At 36.5% G+C, this 17315-nt stretch overlaps 1 protein-coding gene across 1 annotated transcript in view; it reads left to right on the top strand.

Moving 5' to 3' along the window:
• Positions 1–16970, top strand: part of LOC145682419 (gamma-aminobutyric acid receptor subunit rho-3-like) — a 75417-nt gene extending 58447 nt beyond the window's left edge. The window contains exons 8-10 of the mRNA XM_081754045.1: positions 2475–2673; positions 8621–8876; positions 14326–16970. Coding sequence (XP_081610171.1) covers positions 2475–2673; positions 8621–8876; positions 14326–14556 — 686 coding nt within the window. The 3' untranslated portion in view covers positions 14557–16970. The remainder of the gene's footprint in view (positions 1–2474; positions 2674–8620; positions 8877–14325) is intronic.
• The last annotated feature ends 345 nt before the right edge of the window (positions 16971–17315 follow it).

Below are 17315 nucleotides of genomic sequence, written 5' to 3'. Positions count from 1 at the left end.
TCAACGGGTCGGGTTGAAGGCCAACCCGACCCGACCCGATCCGACCCGACTGACCCGAACCGTGATCCGACCTGATTGACCAGACCCGATAACCCGACCCGGTTGACCCGACCCGACGACCCGACCCGACGACCCGACCCGACGACCCGACTCGAATAACCTGACCCGAGTTGACCCGATTGACCTGACCCGACAACCCGACCCGAGCTGACCCGACTGACCCGACTCGACAACCCGACCCCAGTAGCCTGACCTGACAACCCGACCCGAGTTGACCTGTAACCCGACCCGAGCTGACCCGATCCGAGTCGGGTCAGCTCGGGTCGGGTCAACCCGATCCGTTTGAGAGCACTATGGTCACGAAACTGGGTGAACGCCAAAATACACTCCCATTGGGAATTAAACCCGGACCACGTGTACCGAAGTCTTACACGTTAACCACTAGCTAGATCAAGCGGGGGATTTGTATATGCATCTTAATGAATATTTGGCACTTTTGAGGTTTGGTTATTTCTTTTTATAACTGATGCCAATGTCCGACATGGGAGAATTTTTTTTTCTTGTTTCAGTTCTATGTGAGGAAATTTTTCTTCAAGATCAGTGTTCTCACCTGCTTGAACGGCAGAGGGTCTTCTCGGAAGGCAGTAGCAAGAGTCTCTTGGCGGAGACAAAAGGAAATCGTTTAACTACAATGATAAGGGTTGAAGAAACGGCAGAACACCTGTGATTTTTTTCCAACCCTTCAACTTTCATTCCAAAATAGGTTCTTATGATTCCGGTACCCGCGCCACTTTGATTTTTCTTTCTCGGTAATTAAAACGTATTTTACAGTATATATAGTTGCACGTAAGAAGATACATAATATGAATTTTGTAATTTAAAATTTAAAAACACAATATGATATTTAATTATAAAGTACTAATTTTATTCCATCACTTTCAGCCCAACAAATGAAATTCAAACAATTCGCTCCCTGGGTCTTGGTCATCAATACTGCGTCTTACTCTTTGTCTTGCACTCAAGTCTTGGTCCTGCATTTCGTAGTCTTGGTGGTCTTTCATGTTATACAAGAGCCAAGAATGCTCGCCTCATCGGTTCAAATGAAGACTAAGTGTGATTTTGATTATGGTTTTTCATACTATACGGAAAGCAAGAAAATACGCTCATCGCTACTTGGTGATCACCAAAACAAGGCCAAGAGCAAGATTACTATGCAATTCGTCTTGCTTATCCAATCTTTATCTTGTTCTTGTATCGATGTCCTTGGGCTTGGTGAAATAAAATGAAATATTCAGTTTAAGGTCCCTCGATTCTGCACCGAGGCTAAGGGATACGGTGACCATGAGAAATGAATGAAATGGTGGAATAAAGAAAGTGGGAGGAAACAGGAGAACCCCGAGAAAACCCACTACACGGCGTTTCTCCACCACAAAGCCTACTTAGCACAAGCTGGGATCGAACCATGGACACCATGCACCAGAGATGAATTCTCTACCACTGAGCCACCGCGGCCCTGCTTGGGCTTGGTCGTCCATATCCAATCTTTCTTTTGGCCTTGCTTAAACAACTTCTAGTTTTGTTCTAAATCCAGACTCCATATTGGCGTAGAAATTAATATTACAGTCGATTGGTAAAATCGATCTTCCACATTTAAAAATTAAAGTACACACAAGTATAAAAATAAGCATTTACCATAAAAACACTAGCAGCAAGTGTTCAAAATAGATTGATGGTTTCTATAAAATCAATTGAAAATTGCTATATTTAATTAGGCAGCTAGTGAAAAACAGCAGCTTTCGACTCCAGCCGAGTTTAAGCTCAACCTAAACTCAGTTGACCAAAGTGAACTGACCCGACTGACCCGACCCGACAACCCGAGCCGAGCTGACCCGACTGACCCGATCCGACCACCCGACCCGAGTAGCCTGACCCGACAACCCGACCCGAGCTGACCCGACTGACCCGACCCGTAACCCGATCCGAGCTGACCCGACCCGTTTGAGAGCACTAATTGGTACGGACTGGAGAGGGAACAAGGTGACATGCGAAAATGATAGAAAGCTTTCGATATTATTGTCCAATCCATGACATGATTAGTCATACTGACATTGGCCCCAAAGTTCAAATTCATCACACACGCGTATTCTAAGGGTAAGAAGGGATTCACATAAGTTACATAAGCTTATTCTTCTCGTGGGAAGAATATGCATTTCACCTAGTGTATCTATATCTATATATCTGTCAATGCTATATACAAGTTATAATGTTAACTTGGGATAAAAATGGATTTTTAAAGGTAAGGGGACGGTAGGTAGCGGCATGACGTCAATGCGTTCCTCATCCTATCTTTGCCCATTGTATTTTCTTTTAGAACTGGGGGGACGCCGTGCAAATTTTTGGAGGTAGATGGACGGCGTCCCTCTGCGTTCCCCTTCACTTTTACCCCTGATATAAACTATCTGTTGTCTTAACAGGAGAATCGATGAGTGCCGTTCTGAAGATGATTCTCTACAGAGATGTCCAGAATTACGTTCTTGTGACGTATTTTCCGAGCACCCTATTTGTAGCTATCTCTTGGGGAAGCTTTCTGGTGAACCCAGAAGTTGTTCCTGGACGAATGGTTCTTCTTGTTACTACTCTTTTAACCTTGGTCACCATGTTCAATTCCGTCAGGTAAGTGCTATAGGGATAGTATTAATACTATATATTTAATATATTAAGATTAATATCTTTTAGTAAGTTTTCTTTACTTATTTAACAGGTGATTTTCTTGTTTATTGTTATCAAAGGTAGAGGGGTTTGGAGACAGTAGGAAAACAGATTGCAGTAATTACATTCCTACCAATCTGTTTCAAGATCGTAGCTTAATTGCACATTATCACAAGAGGTGGAGCTTGATCCACCCCGAATGATACTAACTAAATCATTCCCATTAAGAATCTTTGTTTTCCACTTAAAGAATGTTTTGCGATGAAAATTTTGAATATATAGTCAAATTCAACTACTTTATGCCTTTTCATTTTATTATTATTATTATTAAGGATTTTAGAGTTTAGGATTTAGATTTATGGACTTTCGGCATCTATGGCCATTAAGCCCGTCACGTTTTGAGGGTTGACGTCCCATCAGTGAGCATACTATCCTGGGAAAGGGGAAGGAAGGAAGCGGCCTGGGACCTATAACTTTGGTATTTGCCTGGTGTAAATGAGGAAAACCTCATTCAAGATGCCGGCCTGGAAAAGCTTTTCTTTACATTTTTTAACGAGTGCCCGGAATCGAACCCGAGACCACTCGCACCGAAGGCGAGAACGTTAGTGACTACGCTACAAACGACCATTTATGTAATTTTAATCCTGTAGCTGCAGGGATGTCGACTTCGGGCTGTGTCCAGAATTCTTGTGGGGGTGCTCAGCAACCACACGGAAAAGAAATAAGGAAAACTAAAAACAAGAAGAAAAGATAAAGAAAGAAATAAAAAGAGGAAAAAGTTATGATATTTCACTGCATTTCTTAAATGATAATAAGGCCCAGTATTTTCATGGAATGGTGATGGGAGGGTGTAAAATTTAGTCAGACTTTACGAAGGATGAAAACACGTAAAAGTTTGGAATTGTGACGCTGAGGATTTTTTTAAAGTGAAAAAAACAAACGTGCGTTTCTCCATACTATTATCAGCTAATATTTTCCACACGTCTTACATCACGAATGGTTTGTGTTCCGAATGTCGTGACGAAAGCCTAAATCAAAGATTGGAACCATTGAACCTCCCTGGTTGCGTCGTCGTACTCTCATTCAAGAATACTCGTACATGTTTTCCACTGTGAAAGAAAACAAGAAAAAAAAAGAAGGAAAAAAATGTTTCATTTTTCTTCAAAAAAGTACCTAAATTTGCATTTTCAGAAGAGTCAATTTTTAAACTTTTCCAGGTATTTCATACACTGTTTTTTTTTTTTTAAAATCAGGTACCATTACTTAGAAGAAAAGACGCATGCAGTATTCCAAAATAAAATATGTAACTTCTCACAATAGTGTTTTTTACGTGAAAAATTACAGGAAACATAACACGCTGTTCATCACTTGGTATAACTATGAAATATACCGCGTAAAGCTTTCCTCATAGCAAAAAGTAAAAAATGTAACACAAATTCTCAATATCAGATCAGATAATTATTTATGATGTCTCTGTAAGACAATGTGTATGTTAAAATGTTAGTATACCTGTATCGTTCTGATACACAAGATTTTGAGGCGGCTGTAATATTGCTAAATCATTGTTGTTACCGAATGAATTTTTGGTTGATTGCTAACGAATAGTACAGTCACGAAAGAAAGTATTCTTTAGTTGACAAAATTTCTTTTCCTAATAATTCAACAAAAAATAACCTAATAGAGTACCGATTTTGGCAAGTTATCAAGTTATAACTATTCTAAGGATAGCAACAAAAGGATCCAAATTAATTCATTTGTTCCCGAGTTATTGACAAAAGAAAATTTGTCAACTGTCAAATAGACCCCTACTTTCTTTCCTGTGTGTACCGTTACCAATAGTAGTGTCTCAATGACTTGCGTTCCTAAGCGATCTTGTGTATTAAGGGAAAAGGCTACAGGACTATAGGTCAAGCCACTTAAGAAGGCGTCCTAAGGGAGGCCAAAATGCAGATGGAGCTGTTTCTAGTTTTGTGTACCCTTGTTCATTCACTTGGATCTTTAACAGCAACGTGATACTACTTTTTCACCGCTCAATACCGGCTTTGTATCAAACCGGTAAAAACGGGCCTGTATTAACCGCAACATCGGACATTTTACGTCGAAACAACACGCTAAGTGATATCTATGCTGGGACCACTGGCCTGTGTTTAAAATTGAGTTCTATTAACACAATCATTTCTTGGTGTGTACGGTAGTTAAACATGAAAAGTTGGCAGTATAATGTATTTACTTTTAATCACATTCATCAAATAGCCAGAGGGCAGATGTATACAAAACAACGGAACTGGAAATGAGTTTTTCGTGCACTATTCCCTGTTCAGCGTAAGCTCTAAACTCCGATAAACAAAATATATGTATCCTTCCGCTTGTCACAAATACTATTGGCTAGTGATGTATCACTCCCACTCCCCACGGAGAGGAGCAACAAGTGCATTTTCACAACACTGTCTCGTGTTGTCCAGATACAGCAGCAGCAGAAAAGAAGAAAAAAAACTCGAAAGATTAAAATATATATATATATATATATATATATATATATATATATATATATATATTTGAATTTCGCTGGTAAACAATTGTTGCTTAGTGAGTAAAGATTTACCTTGTTGGTGTTTCACCACAACACTCGTGGAACCGGGATTCATGCCAGCAGGTCTTTCAGGTTTGAGAGCATAACACGCGTCCATGGCGCCATAATTACTACGCATGCTTAGTGTTTATTTCTATTGTTTCATTAACCACTCTCGATTGCAGTATTATTAGATAATCTGCATTATATTTTTTGTCATTTATAATAATGTTGCATTTCATATGGAGCTTCACAGTGAAAGTAATAATGCACTCGCATGAACTATTTTGCGGAGGAGTACAAGCGTCGGTAGGCCAACAGCAAATCAGTGTGATTTAGTTTCACGTGCCTTTGTTTATCGCAGTTTAGAGCTTAGGCCGAACAGGGTTTAAGTATAAAGAAATCCAATATGTAGCACACATATCATGGGAGCCACCTGTCCACCTTTTCGAGGAAAAAATGCCAAAAGTTCATTTCATTCTTATGACTGATTCCATTAACTCTCTCATTCGATCTTGCATTTACGCCACATCAACATAATGTAACATAAATAGCGGAAAATTAAAATTTCGTAAATGTACAAATAAATATTTTAATGCATTGTGAATATTAAACATTTCCTATTAAATTTTCCTGCGCTAGCTTTCTTGTTTGTTTAATTGCCTTACTCATGTTGTATTGTTGCAAATGAATGGCAGATTATATTCTCTGAATACAGAATTAAATAAACATAAAAAATTCTCAGGTATCAAAATTCGTGTTGTATTTGGAAGCTCACCATGGAACGAAAGAAATACTCTCTACACTGTTTGAATTTATGCAAATTAATGACAATCTGAAAACGAAATTTAAAAAATGGGGACAGTAGGGCTATATTCTACTGTTCAAGTTACAAATATTACAATATAGACAATATGATACACCCAGACCTTACTTAGTTAGTGGAAAAATTTCCAAAGAAACTTCCGCACATCGAGCTGCATCGTAGGAATAACTAACACTTTTCTGAGCAGAGTATACTGTATACCAGAGGTGACCACTTTGACCTAACCTCACTCAACCTCACGCTCACAAACTCATTTCGACCTCACGCTCACATCACCAGTCTGACCTCACGCTCACTCAACCTCACGTTCACTTCGTGAGTTTGAGGCCGAGTGAGCGTGAGTTCCGAACTCGTGAGCGCCGACCTCATGAGTTTGGACACCTTTGCTGTATACACTTTCTGTTTTTGTTAACACTAAAATAAAGTGTTATTAAAGTATAGTTTTAATAAATATATGATATACTCTGGCCAGAAGAGTGTAAGTTATTCCTGTAGTAAGTTCCAGAATCGTGATGGATAGAGCTCTATTGTGCACAAACAAATCGTCGAAATCGACCAAGGGTTTGTAATATAATGATCCTCTATGCAAACACGATGAGTGTAATAGAATTAGCTTATGTTTAGCAGAAGGGGTCCAGGAATTGTTTCTAAAAATGTTATAATTTCGATAATTTCTGTTCACATTGGGTTCGTTTAATTTAGATTAGGTTAGTTTGTGTTAGATTATCCTAGTGTAGAGGTCCAGCATAATTTTCCAAAAAATGATAGAATTTCGCTTGTTTCTACTAATATTAGTTTAGTTTAGGTTGGTTCAGGTTAGCTTAGGTTAGTTTAGCTTAGATTAGGTTACATTTAATTACGTTATGTTCGATCTAAGTACTTGCATCATCCGTTTCTCCTGTAATTTTTGTGTGTTTTTTTAGGTGCTTCTGGACCTCTTTTGCTAAACATAACCCATAGAATTACTGCTTTTATTTTAGGGTTCACTTTCTAATCCTCTGTAGGGTTGTAAGTTTTTAAAATTACTTCTTAGAAAGAACTTAAGAATAACAAACCCGACAATTTTAACTTAGGCTATAGGGTTTGGAACGTTAGTGATTAGTTGATCAGCTACCAGTCTTTCTTATTTATTATTTTTAACTTAGATTTAATATCAAAATTTCTTATTACAAAACGAATTATGATATAACAGACATATTTTATAATAAATCCTATAAAATCAAATCTTTTGTGTCAATTGCTATAAACTTCCTTATTTTTAACAATACTGTAGGATATGAGAACAGAGCACGAAGTGCTTACAAATAAGACACAGACTATTACGGAGGAACAGAGATATAAGCTGTGCATATGAAGTTAGCTTATAATGTAAGTGAGAATATAAAGGTAGATATATTATGAAGATGTAGATTGATGTATAACAAGATTACTGTAATTCTGGAGTACGATTGTTATTGATAATCTTATAACAAACACCTAAAGTGTGTCTACAATATTACTTAACACACTTTTGCACAAAGAATCACTTTTATTCGATACCATTTTTTGGTATACATATTCCATATGAACTATCTACAGTAAGTGTTCTTTACTGCATACACAATCCCTACTGCCTGTAACTAATATATTAAATAATCTCCAACCATATATATTAATTATCTCAACATAATCTAGATTCTCTTTGAATCTAAACAATACATACACTATTTCCCTAACAACCGCTACATAACTGTATGTGTAAAATTACACACACTTTCTGCTCATGCTGCATCCGGGTTAAATTCCAAAGTTGGGCGTCCGTTTCCAGCGAAATTTTTAAAATTTACAGGAAATATATGGATAATTTGATCTTTGTGTGCTTGATAATATATAAGTCTCTCGAGAAATCTGTTTATTTGTTATATATAAGCGGTTATAAACATGGGACTATATGGCGAGCGGAGGGAACTACTTGGCGCAAGGTAACCGAACAGTTGCATTGTGGGAAAGAAACGAGCATTTATGTTACCAACATGGCGAATGTACAAGGACAATGAACTAGCAGTTTTAACATTTGTGAAGGAATACATTGATAACGAGCAAAATCTTTTAAAAGTTTGTGAAGAGCACGGATTAATGAACCTAATAACAAATTGCAGAAAGTGTGGAAAGGAGATAACAGTGAAAAAACTTGACGAAAGCGGACGCCCAACTTCGGAATATATGCCCTGCATCCCAACAGTATAATATATGGGATCAGGGCATAAAGTGCTTACAAAGAAGACATATAAGTTACAAAGTTAAGAGAGATAGTATGTGCAAATAAACTTAGTATATACTAGAAATTAGAGTATAATGGTGGAGATTATGAAGATTTAGATGGAAGATAGATTGAGGATACTGATTATTCTGTAAAACAAGATTAGTGTAATTGCGGAGTACGATTGGCATAGAGAACTGTGTTACAGGAAGGCTCAGATTAAGAAGCTAGTTATTTAGATTTTATTATATTTAAAATACTATGTTGTCCGTTACAGGCAAACTGCTCCGGGTTCTCACCGAGTAAAACCGGTTGAGGTATGGTTGATTACATGTATTGTGTTTGTATCCTGCGGTCTGCTGGAGTACGGGGTACTTTTGTTCCGTATGCGCCGAACTCACTCGTGGCATGGTACGAAACATCCGAGGGCGACTAGGAAGTGGAACCACTCCGGAGAGGAGGAAAGGATGATTTTACCAATGAGAACTTATATATATAATCAGAAACAAGGGGCACCGGATCTTGTTATTAGCGTAAGTGCTGTAAATATTAATGTAAGTACTGTAAATATTAGAATGCAGTAAGTATTAGTACTGTAAATATTAGTGTAAGTACTGTAAATATTAGAGAAAGTGCTGTAAATATTAGAGGAAGTGCTGTAAATATTAGATAAAGTGCTGTTAATGTTAGTGTAAGTACTGTAAATATTAGATAAAGTGCTGTAAATATTAATGTAAGTACTGTAAACGTGAGGAGTTCTATGTAATAAGGGTCCATAACAGGAAACCATGTTTTGAGAAAATTGCGTGTAAACATTTCAAACATAGATATATTTTTTATTTAACGTTGTGCATGTGGTCTCTACAAGATAAACATGGATTTGTTCTTTTTTTCTTCAGCAAAATACAAAGAAATTAACAGTTTTTTCACTATAACATAAATATGCATGTTTTTAAAAAGGATTGCATAGGCTTTTTTAAGAGAGAGAGAGAACGACTTTTCAAGATTTTCGCGTATGTGTAACACAGCAGTTGTGTGATAGACTGTGTGAAAATGAATTAAGAAACGTAATTGCAAAGTAAGGAACACAGTATAAAGTAAAATGAATAATATATAAGGTAACGATAATACATTAATTATGCAGAAACTTGATATGTAACAGTTCTGGGGACTGGAAACAGTCTATGCACTATGTAGGGCTGGCAAAATATACTCACGAAGACCGTCTTCTGCATCCCTGCTGTCTGGTTCTTAGTTTACGGTTTGAGCTTGACGGAACACTTCCTCGTATCAAGGAACAGTATCTGGGTCCAGAAAATAAACTCCATACCTCTCGTTCTTTGGCTGAGTACGTCTACTTTGTAGTAGGCTTGACAGCAGGGCATCTTGTTGTTTCTTTGGACCACTTCTGTAAAATTGAACAAACAACGCTTCTTATTCCTCAGCATTTGAGTTATTTTACAGCGTGTTCAACGCTGTTCAAACAACTAACTACCCCACCAACATAACTGCAGCAGATAGTCGCTTTCGTCTCACGACGACCTCTATTCCTTCACTGTAGCAACATCAAGATTTACGACATCGAAGTGAAATTTTGTAGGTTTATAAAATTAATACCAAAGAATTTAAAAATGAAATCTCCCTAGAAAGGGCCTATGCCGGTATGGGCCCTTATTACATAGAACTAACTAACTTTATGGCTTATGGAACCCGGAGGATCAATGCCACGTTCACAAAAGCTCTCCAGTGACTTCTATCCTTAACTAACTGCATCCAGTTTCTACTTTGTATTCCTATCTCTGCGAGATTCATCTTAATATTGTCTTCCCATCTGCACCTAGGTCTTCCTAATGGTCATTTTCCGATTGGTCTTCCAGTAAAGACTTTGAAAGCGTTTCTACTTTCTTCCATTGTAGATACATGACCTGCCCACCAGGCCTCCTAGACTTTACGACCCTAACAATGTTTGGTAAACCGTATAAATTATGTAGTTCGTCGTTATGAATTTTCCCCATTCCTCTTGGGTCCGAATATTCATCTCAGAATCTTGTTCTCAAATACTTTTAGTCTATGTTCTTCCCTCAGAGTAAGCGACCATATTTCGCAACTATACAGGACAACAGGCATAATTATCGTTTTATATATTTTAAGCGTCAAATTACATAGAACTTCTCATATTATTGTTAGTTTTTAATGAGAACGTCAGCATCAAGACCATTTGTCACAATCACGTCAACAGAATTGCACAAACACGGACAGCCATAAATAAAATGAACCCAAGGAGCATCATCCACCCTCCCTCCCACTCGAAATGACTGTATAATGAATTTTGTCTAGTTTCGCTGTGTTCAGTATAAGATTATAGCACAAAAGCATGATGGAAATAGTAATTCTGACAACAAAATGTATTTGTTTTCATCAACACTTTCAATTGATCATCATCATCATGATAGGTATTCTGCCATTATTGGCAGGTCACTTGCCGCAACTGAGAAGCTTCCATGCTCTACGGTCTTCCGGTAACCTCTTTGGCTTCACGTACGATTTTTTTCGTTTTGATATCGTCCATCAATTGTAGCAAGGATGTTATAAAATAGAGGATCTGTCCATACAACAAAATCGTGAAGCCGTACGTCACAGCTTCGCCACGCCTACTCTGCCCACTTTGCGCCACTAAGATCGCAATGTTTCGAGCCAACAATCATGGCGGAAACGAGAGTAGCCAATCAAACGTGCCGGATCAGACGATGCTCGGTTGTTTCTTTGGCTTCATTGGGTTCATATGTTGAAGATACGTATGGGCAAATCCTGTATTTTATAACATCCTTGAATTGTAGTCTCCTTTGCCTCTCCCTCTCTTTCCTGCCACCATACCCTCTACCAGTCCCCCATAATAAGTTCCTTCTTAGCCAATGTCCCAACCAGTTTCTCTTCCTCTATTCAATAATATATAAAATTGTTCTTTTCTCCTCCACCATTTCTAATATTTTCTCATTCGTTTTGTGCTCGACCCAACTAATTCTTTCCATTCTTCTCCACATCCACATTTCAAAATCTTCCAGTCGTTTTCCATCATTTTTGCGTAATATTCATGTTTCTGCCCCACACAGTACAATACTCATATTTTGAATAGTCTTTTTTTTTTTTTTAGTTAAGAAAGAAACGTATTTATGAACTATTTAATAAATTTAGAAGATTGGGATTTACGTATAATTCACTCAAATATTGAAGAAAGAAGTGATACATAGTAGTTTCTATTTTAATATTTTGTAAATTTTGAATTTTTTGTGTGGGAAATTTAAGATCAAAATGGGAATTTCTGCCTTTCGAGGTGAGATTTTATAAAGTTCCGGGTGGTATTACTTGATCCATCCGGTGCAAGCATGTTATAAAATAGAGGATCTGCCTATACAGGAAAATCGTAAAACCATACGTCACAGTTTCGCCACATCCACTCAGCGCACTTCGTCCAGGAAGATCGCAATGTTTTGAGAACATTCACGGAAGAAACGAGATTAGCCAATCAGACGTGCCGGTGCTCGATTGTTTTTTTTTTTTTTTTTTTTTTTTTTTTTGGCTTCATTGAGTTAATATAATGATACCTATAGGCAGATCCTCTATTTTAGAACATCTTCGATCCTGCTTGATTCCCACATTTGACTCAGTGATGCCAACTCAGGAAAAATCCCATTTTATGGGATTTTTTAAAACTAATATTTCCGGAAGAGATGAAAGGATTTTTTTCTTGAAATTGATCACATATATGGGATTTTTAATAATCCAAGCCAACAAAATTCTTTACAGTCGGGAAATAGGTTGGGAATTAATAAGTGTAAAATCGGTGTTAATTGCCAAATTTTGGCTCAAAGTAGTTTCTTTGGAAAGTATATGTGGTTTGTAGAGTGACTTAATCATGTATAATTCTCAAAAATCAAGAAGAAAGGAACCCATATTGTACTCTATTTCTGACAACAAACTACAAGTGCTTGTTTTGATTAAGGAGAATATACAGTATATTCATAAATTATTTTATAAACGTGTAAGAATCGTTACTCAGATATTGAAAAAGTGAGTAATATAGAGTAGTTCATTTGTTTCACATTTTTTATATAGTCTATATATATATATATATATATATATATATATATATATATATATATATATATATATATATATATATATATATAATGTATATTATACCCGGCACCTCCACTATGTAACGTTCTTCCTATATAGCTGTAGGTAGAGCTTGGTAGATTAAAAATTATAGGTCCGGAATCTTTTTCCACTATCGGTTTATTATAAAAATCCACTAAAAAAAAAGTATTTTGACAGAAATATTACAATGATGTAAATACTCTAATGTAAGATTATAGTGGGCGTGCCTTCAACCTGACGGTCTCGGGAACGATTCCTCAGTAGTGAACTACGTGAAGAGGTGTAGGACTCGCTGCCCCACTGCAAGCAGAGAGGGGTTAGTTAGTCTTCCAACAAGGCTTCACTACAAGTCAGGCCGGACTCTGATTAGAAGATTCTCTTGCTACTTCACTGCAAGCAAAAAGAGAGGTCAAGTTTCCCACAAGGCTCCACTGCAAGCTAGGAGTAGTGGGAACCGTTAGCTCCACTATAAGCTAAGGCTTTAAGGTTACTGTAGGTACTTTTTATTCCCAGCATCACTGCAAGCCTAAAAAGAGCAATTGACCAATGGAAACTGATGGCTTTCCATAGAATCTTCTTGGTTATATAGCACTTCAGGGAAAGTGGTAGCGCTGCTGTTTCCTGGTCATTATGTGATCCGTGGCATCGCTGTAGTCTTCGTCGTCTGTAACTTGTAATACTCCATCGTAAAGTGCACGTGGTTCTTGTTTATAAATAGGAGCACATGTAGAATGTTTTGTAAACACAATCACATGTTGAATGTTCATAAACACAAGCATTTGATATCTTATCTTCTAATATAAATAAAATAAATAGTTTCTTTGTGGGTTTGTCTGTCTGTCTATGTGCGTCCTGGGAACCAGACGAGTGGACCGAGAGTTACCAAATTTTGGTCAGGGGTACCTTGGCCGAGGACCCATTTCAGGACGAAGCCTTTTTTTTTCAAATTTCGAACCAGGGGGTTCTCAGGAGGGGCGTTTACCGGAACCGGCTTTGGAACCAGACAAATTGACCGAGAGTTACCAAATTTTAGTCACGAATACCTTGGTCCAGGCTCCAGACCAGAGTCAAACGTTTTTGTCAAAATTCGAACTAGGGGGGTCTCAAGGGGGTGTTTACCGGGGCATGTAAAAGTAGTAGAAAATGACTGATGTTAGTGTCGAATTCATATTTTTGCGGTCGCTGAAATCAATGGTGAAATTCCGATCCCATTAACTTTCAAATTCACGCTATTCGGCTCCGGGGTGGGAGTCACCGGAGGGGAGAAGATACCGAGACATATAAAAGTACCGTAATCCAAAATGACCGATATTAGTGTCAAATCCATAGTTTTCGCGGTCGCTGAAATCAATGGTGACACTTCCATTAGCGATGACTTGCAAATTTAGTTACAATTGCATGCAGGCCGGGAGTCAGCGGGAAGGGGGGGGGGGAAGGGGATACCGAGACACGTAAAAAATAGTCCAAAATGACCGATATTAGTATCAAATCCATAGTTTTCGCTGAGATCAATGGTAATACTCCCACAGGCGTTGACTTCCAAATACAGCCCCCGCGCGAAGCATGGGGGTATATTCAACTAGTGTTACAATATAATTAGTATTACGTGGGAAATTCAAAGTCGAAATTATATTATTATTATTATTATTATTATTATTATTATTATTATTATTATTATTATTATTATTATTATTATTATTATTATTATTATTATTATTTTGCCTCTCGAGACGGGATTTTTTAATGTTTGAGGTTGACATCTTTGATTTGACTACGTTACTGTATGTGCATTCTAACAACTTTTGTAAACTTATTTTGTTTCAGGAAGTGCACACAGACGAGAGATCGAAGAGACTACCGAAGCCCCCAACTGGTAACCAACCCAAATGGAAGAAACTGAACGAGAAGATGTTGAAAGAATATATTCCGCTGTGCTTTAGAGATTTGGATCTTGTTTCACTTATATTGTTTCCTACTTGCTTTTTCGCATTCAATATTATCTATTGGTCAGCGTACATTGGAGAGAGAAATCGCGTTATCAAAACGATTTGTTAGTTGTTTACAGAAAGAAAAACACGATTTCTAAAACTTTAGTTTGTAATAAATTATTACGAATATGTTACTACGCACTTAATAGTTTATCAACTTTATTTTATGCAAATTAATGTTGCAGCTAGTGTAAGTTAACATTAATATCCTTAATGGTTTTTACGTAAAACAAATATCATTTCGACTCAAAAAGTTCCATAGAGAGAATTTGTCGTTGCCAAAGGAAATATTTATAATCTAGACCTGTATTATGGTGGTGTAAAGCACAAAAGTGTTACATCATCAATAGACGTAAGTTATTTCCTAACAGTGGCGGATCTTGAGGCAAGTCAGTTAAATAAAAATTACAATTTTATCTCTACAGGCTACGGTGAAAAATTTATTTTATCTCCTACTGCTTATGTAGTTTTCCTCCCATATTATGTAGAGATAAAATAGTATTTTTTACTGTACTGACTTCCCTCGTGGGCCGCCACTGATACTTAGAATTTCATTACCGCTGTGCTTGGCCATAAATCATTTTCTCCTCCCTTTACTTTTTCAAAATCAGCCTAAAGAGATAGGCTATTGTAGAAGAAACATTAATTCTTACCGCAATATTATGACACATGGATTTTTGTCTTCTTGGAAATAAATCCGCGGGCTCACATGCGACTATATGTCACTGGCATCATTTGGGGAAGAAACGAGCAATTGCCTCCTTAAATTTGAGAAACATACATTTTATAATAAATTTTGCATTAGTATACCAATAGAGAAGTAAAACCCTTTGGTGGGAACTCCCCCCCCCCACGAAAAATCTCAAATGATGCTACTGCTATTTATTTTTTATAATTAGTATTGCTAAACGTATTTATGAATCTTAGAGGCCTCATTACCAATCAATTTGCACAGCACGACGTAAAATTTGCTATAATGGTTATTACATATTAATTTTGTAAAGTTACGACAAGACTTCAGTAAGGTTAACTTTGTAAATTGTATATTGAGTCGCATATCGTCGTTTGCGACCAGTAGCTGCACACATTTCTTTCTCACAAACTCATCATCAAATTTTTGTAACAAATAACTTACGTGCGATTGTAATTGCAAATTTTGCAATGATTGATCCGTAATAAAGCCCATGTTCTAAGTGTAAGTTTATGTTTGAATTGAATATCTTTGCTATTTGGAAGAAGAAAATAAGTTCGAAACCTCAATTTTGAGGTACAGACTTTTAAATATTTTTAAAACTAATTTTGTTAGTGGTTTGTATTCTCAATATACTGTTGGCCCATAAAAGCCTGACTTACTAAAAATAATAGAAAATTTACCCTTTTTCTTTTGCTTGTTTTACGTAAGTGAAAGGAGATAATGAAACGCAACTTACCACAATCATAGATGATGTTATTCTACAACAGAAAATACGAAACTAAAGATTTTTCAGTGTTGCTATCAGTAGAAATTACAGTCTTATCAGAATAACAACTCCTCCAAAGCCTAAGTTACGGCAATGACTAGAGGAACGAACTCAAATGCATTTGATTATGTATCATGTTGTTTTGTTATCCTGTGAACTACTTTTTAAATAATAGTTGTATTTAGTTTGTAATAAATAAAATAGTTTTAACATACAGTTATTAAAATAAAATAATAATGTTATTTAAAAAGTAGTTCACAGGATACCAAGACAACATGATACGTAATGAAATGCAGTTAAGTTCGTTCCTCTAGTCTCTGCTGTAACTTAGATTTTGGGGGAATTGTTATTCTGGCAACACTGAAAATTCTTCAGGTTCATATCTTCTGTTGTAGAATAACATTATCTATGATTGTGGTAAATTGCATTTCACTATCTCCTTTCACTTATGTAAAACAAGCAAAAGAAAAATGGTAAATTCTGTATTATTTTTAGTTTGTCAGATTCTTAATATTTGAAGTGTAAATACAACGAACAACATTTTATTGCCAGCACAAACCACTAATAAAATAGACAATAAAAAAATTAAACATCTTCATCTGAAAATTGAGTTTTTGGAGTAGTTTCCTTTATCTCAAAAAAACACAAATAGGCTATATTACATTTAAATACATTTTTTGAGTGTCTTGAGTACTTTTTAATAGTATACTTAAAATAAATAAGATTGTATTTTAACGCCTTCTGAGTGTACTATTACCATGGTAATGACTTAAACTACTTACCAAGAATGTAATTCTACGTTTGCATATCAAAAGATTGTAATTTGCTGTATACGAATACATAATATTAATATTACTGTATAAGTATTGTAGTACAAATTGTGAAAAAAAACTTGCTGTTGATACTTAAATAATGTATACGTATTCATAATCATAACATCAGCCACCTATGTAATTGAATACATGTATTTCATTATGTATTTAATTAGTATTTAGCTAATAAAATAATAAACTATATATAAATAAAGTTAAAAGGAGTATAATTTGAAGAGAAAAGCTTGTCATCCAATTAACACTTTCTGACGAGTTCACTGAAGTCCTTTCCAAAGCTAAATTCAGGCGTTGTGCATCGTAGAAATGTTTAGAGTGCGTAATTCTCGTGTCGGCTATGCTACTGTGAATCGTTGTATGGAAATATACTGCACACAGTTATGGGCCTACCACACTGACATGAGCAGCTAGAGTTGTTTCCCAAAAGATTTCATGATTGTGGCCAGTTTCTCGTGCAGGAGCAAACAAACTGTGTCTTTGAAAGGTGGAATGAAACGTCAAAATCAATGCTACATGCTAGGAAACTAATGTCCTGA

The sequence above is a fragment of the Thermobia domestica genome, chromosome 3 (assembly GCF_964235325.1).
Source record: "Thermobia domestica chromosome 3, izTheDome1.hap1.1, whole genome shotgun sequence".
In the NCBI taxonomy this organism is placed as follows: domain Eukaryota; kingdom Metazoa; phylum Arthropoda; class Insecta; order Zygentoma; family Lepismatidae; genus Thermobia; species Thermobia domestica.
The sequence above is the reverse complement of the archived record's forward strand: the minus strand, read 5'-3'. Positions and strand labels throughout refer to the sequence as shown.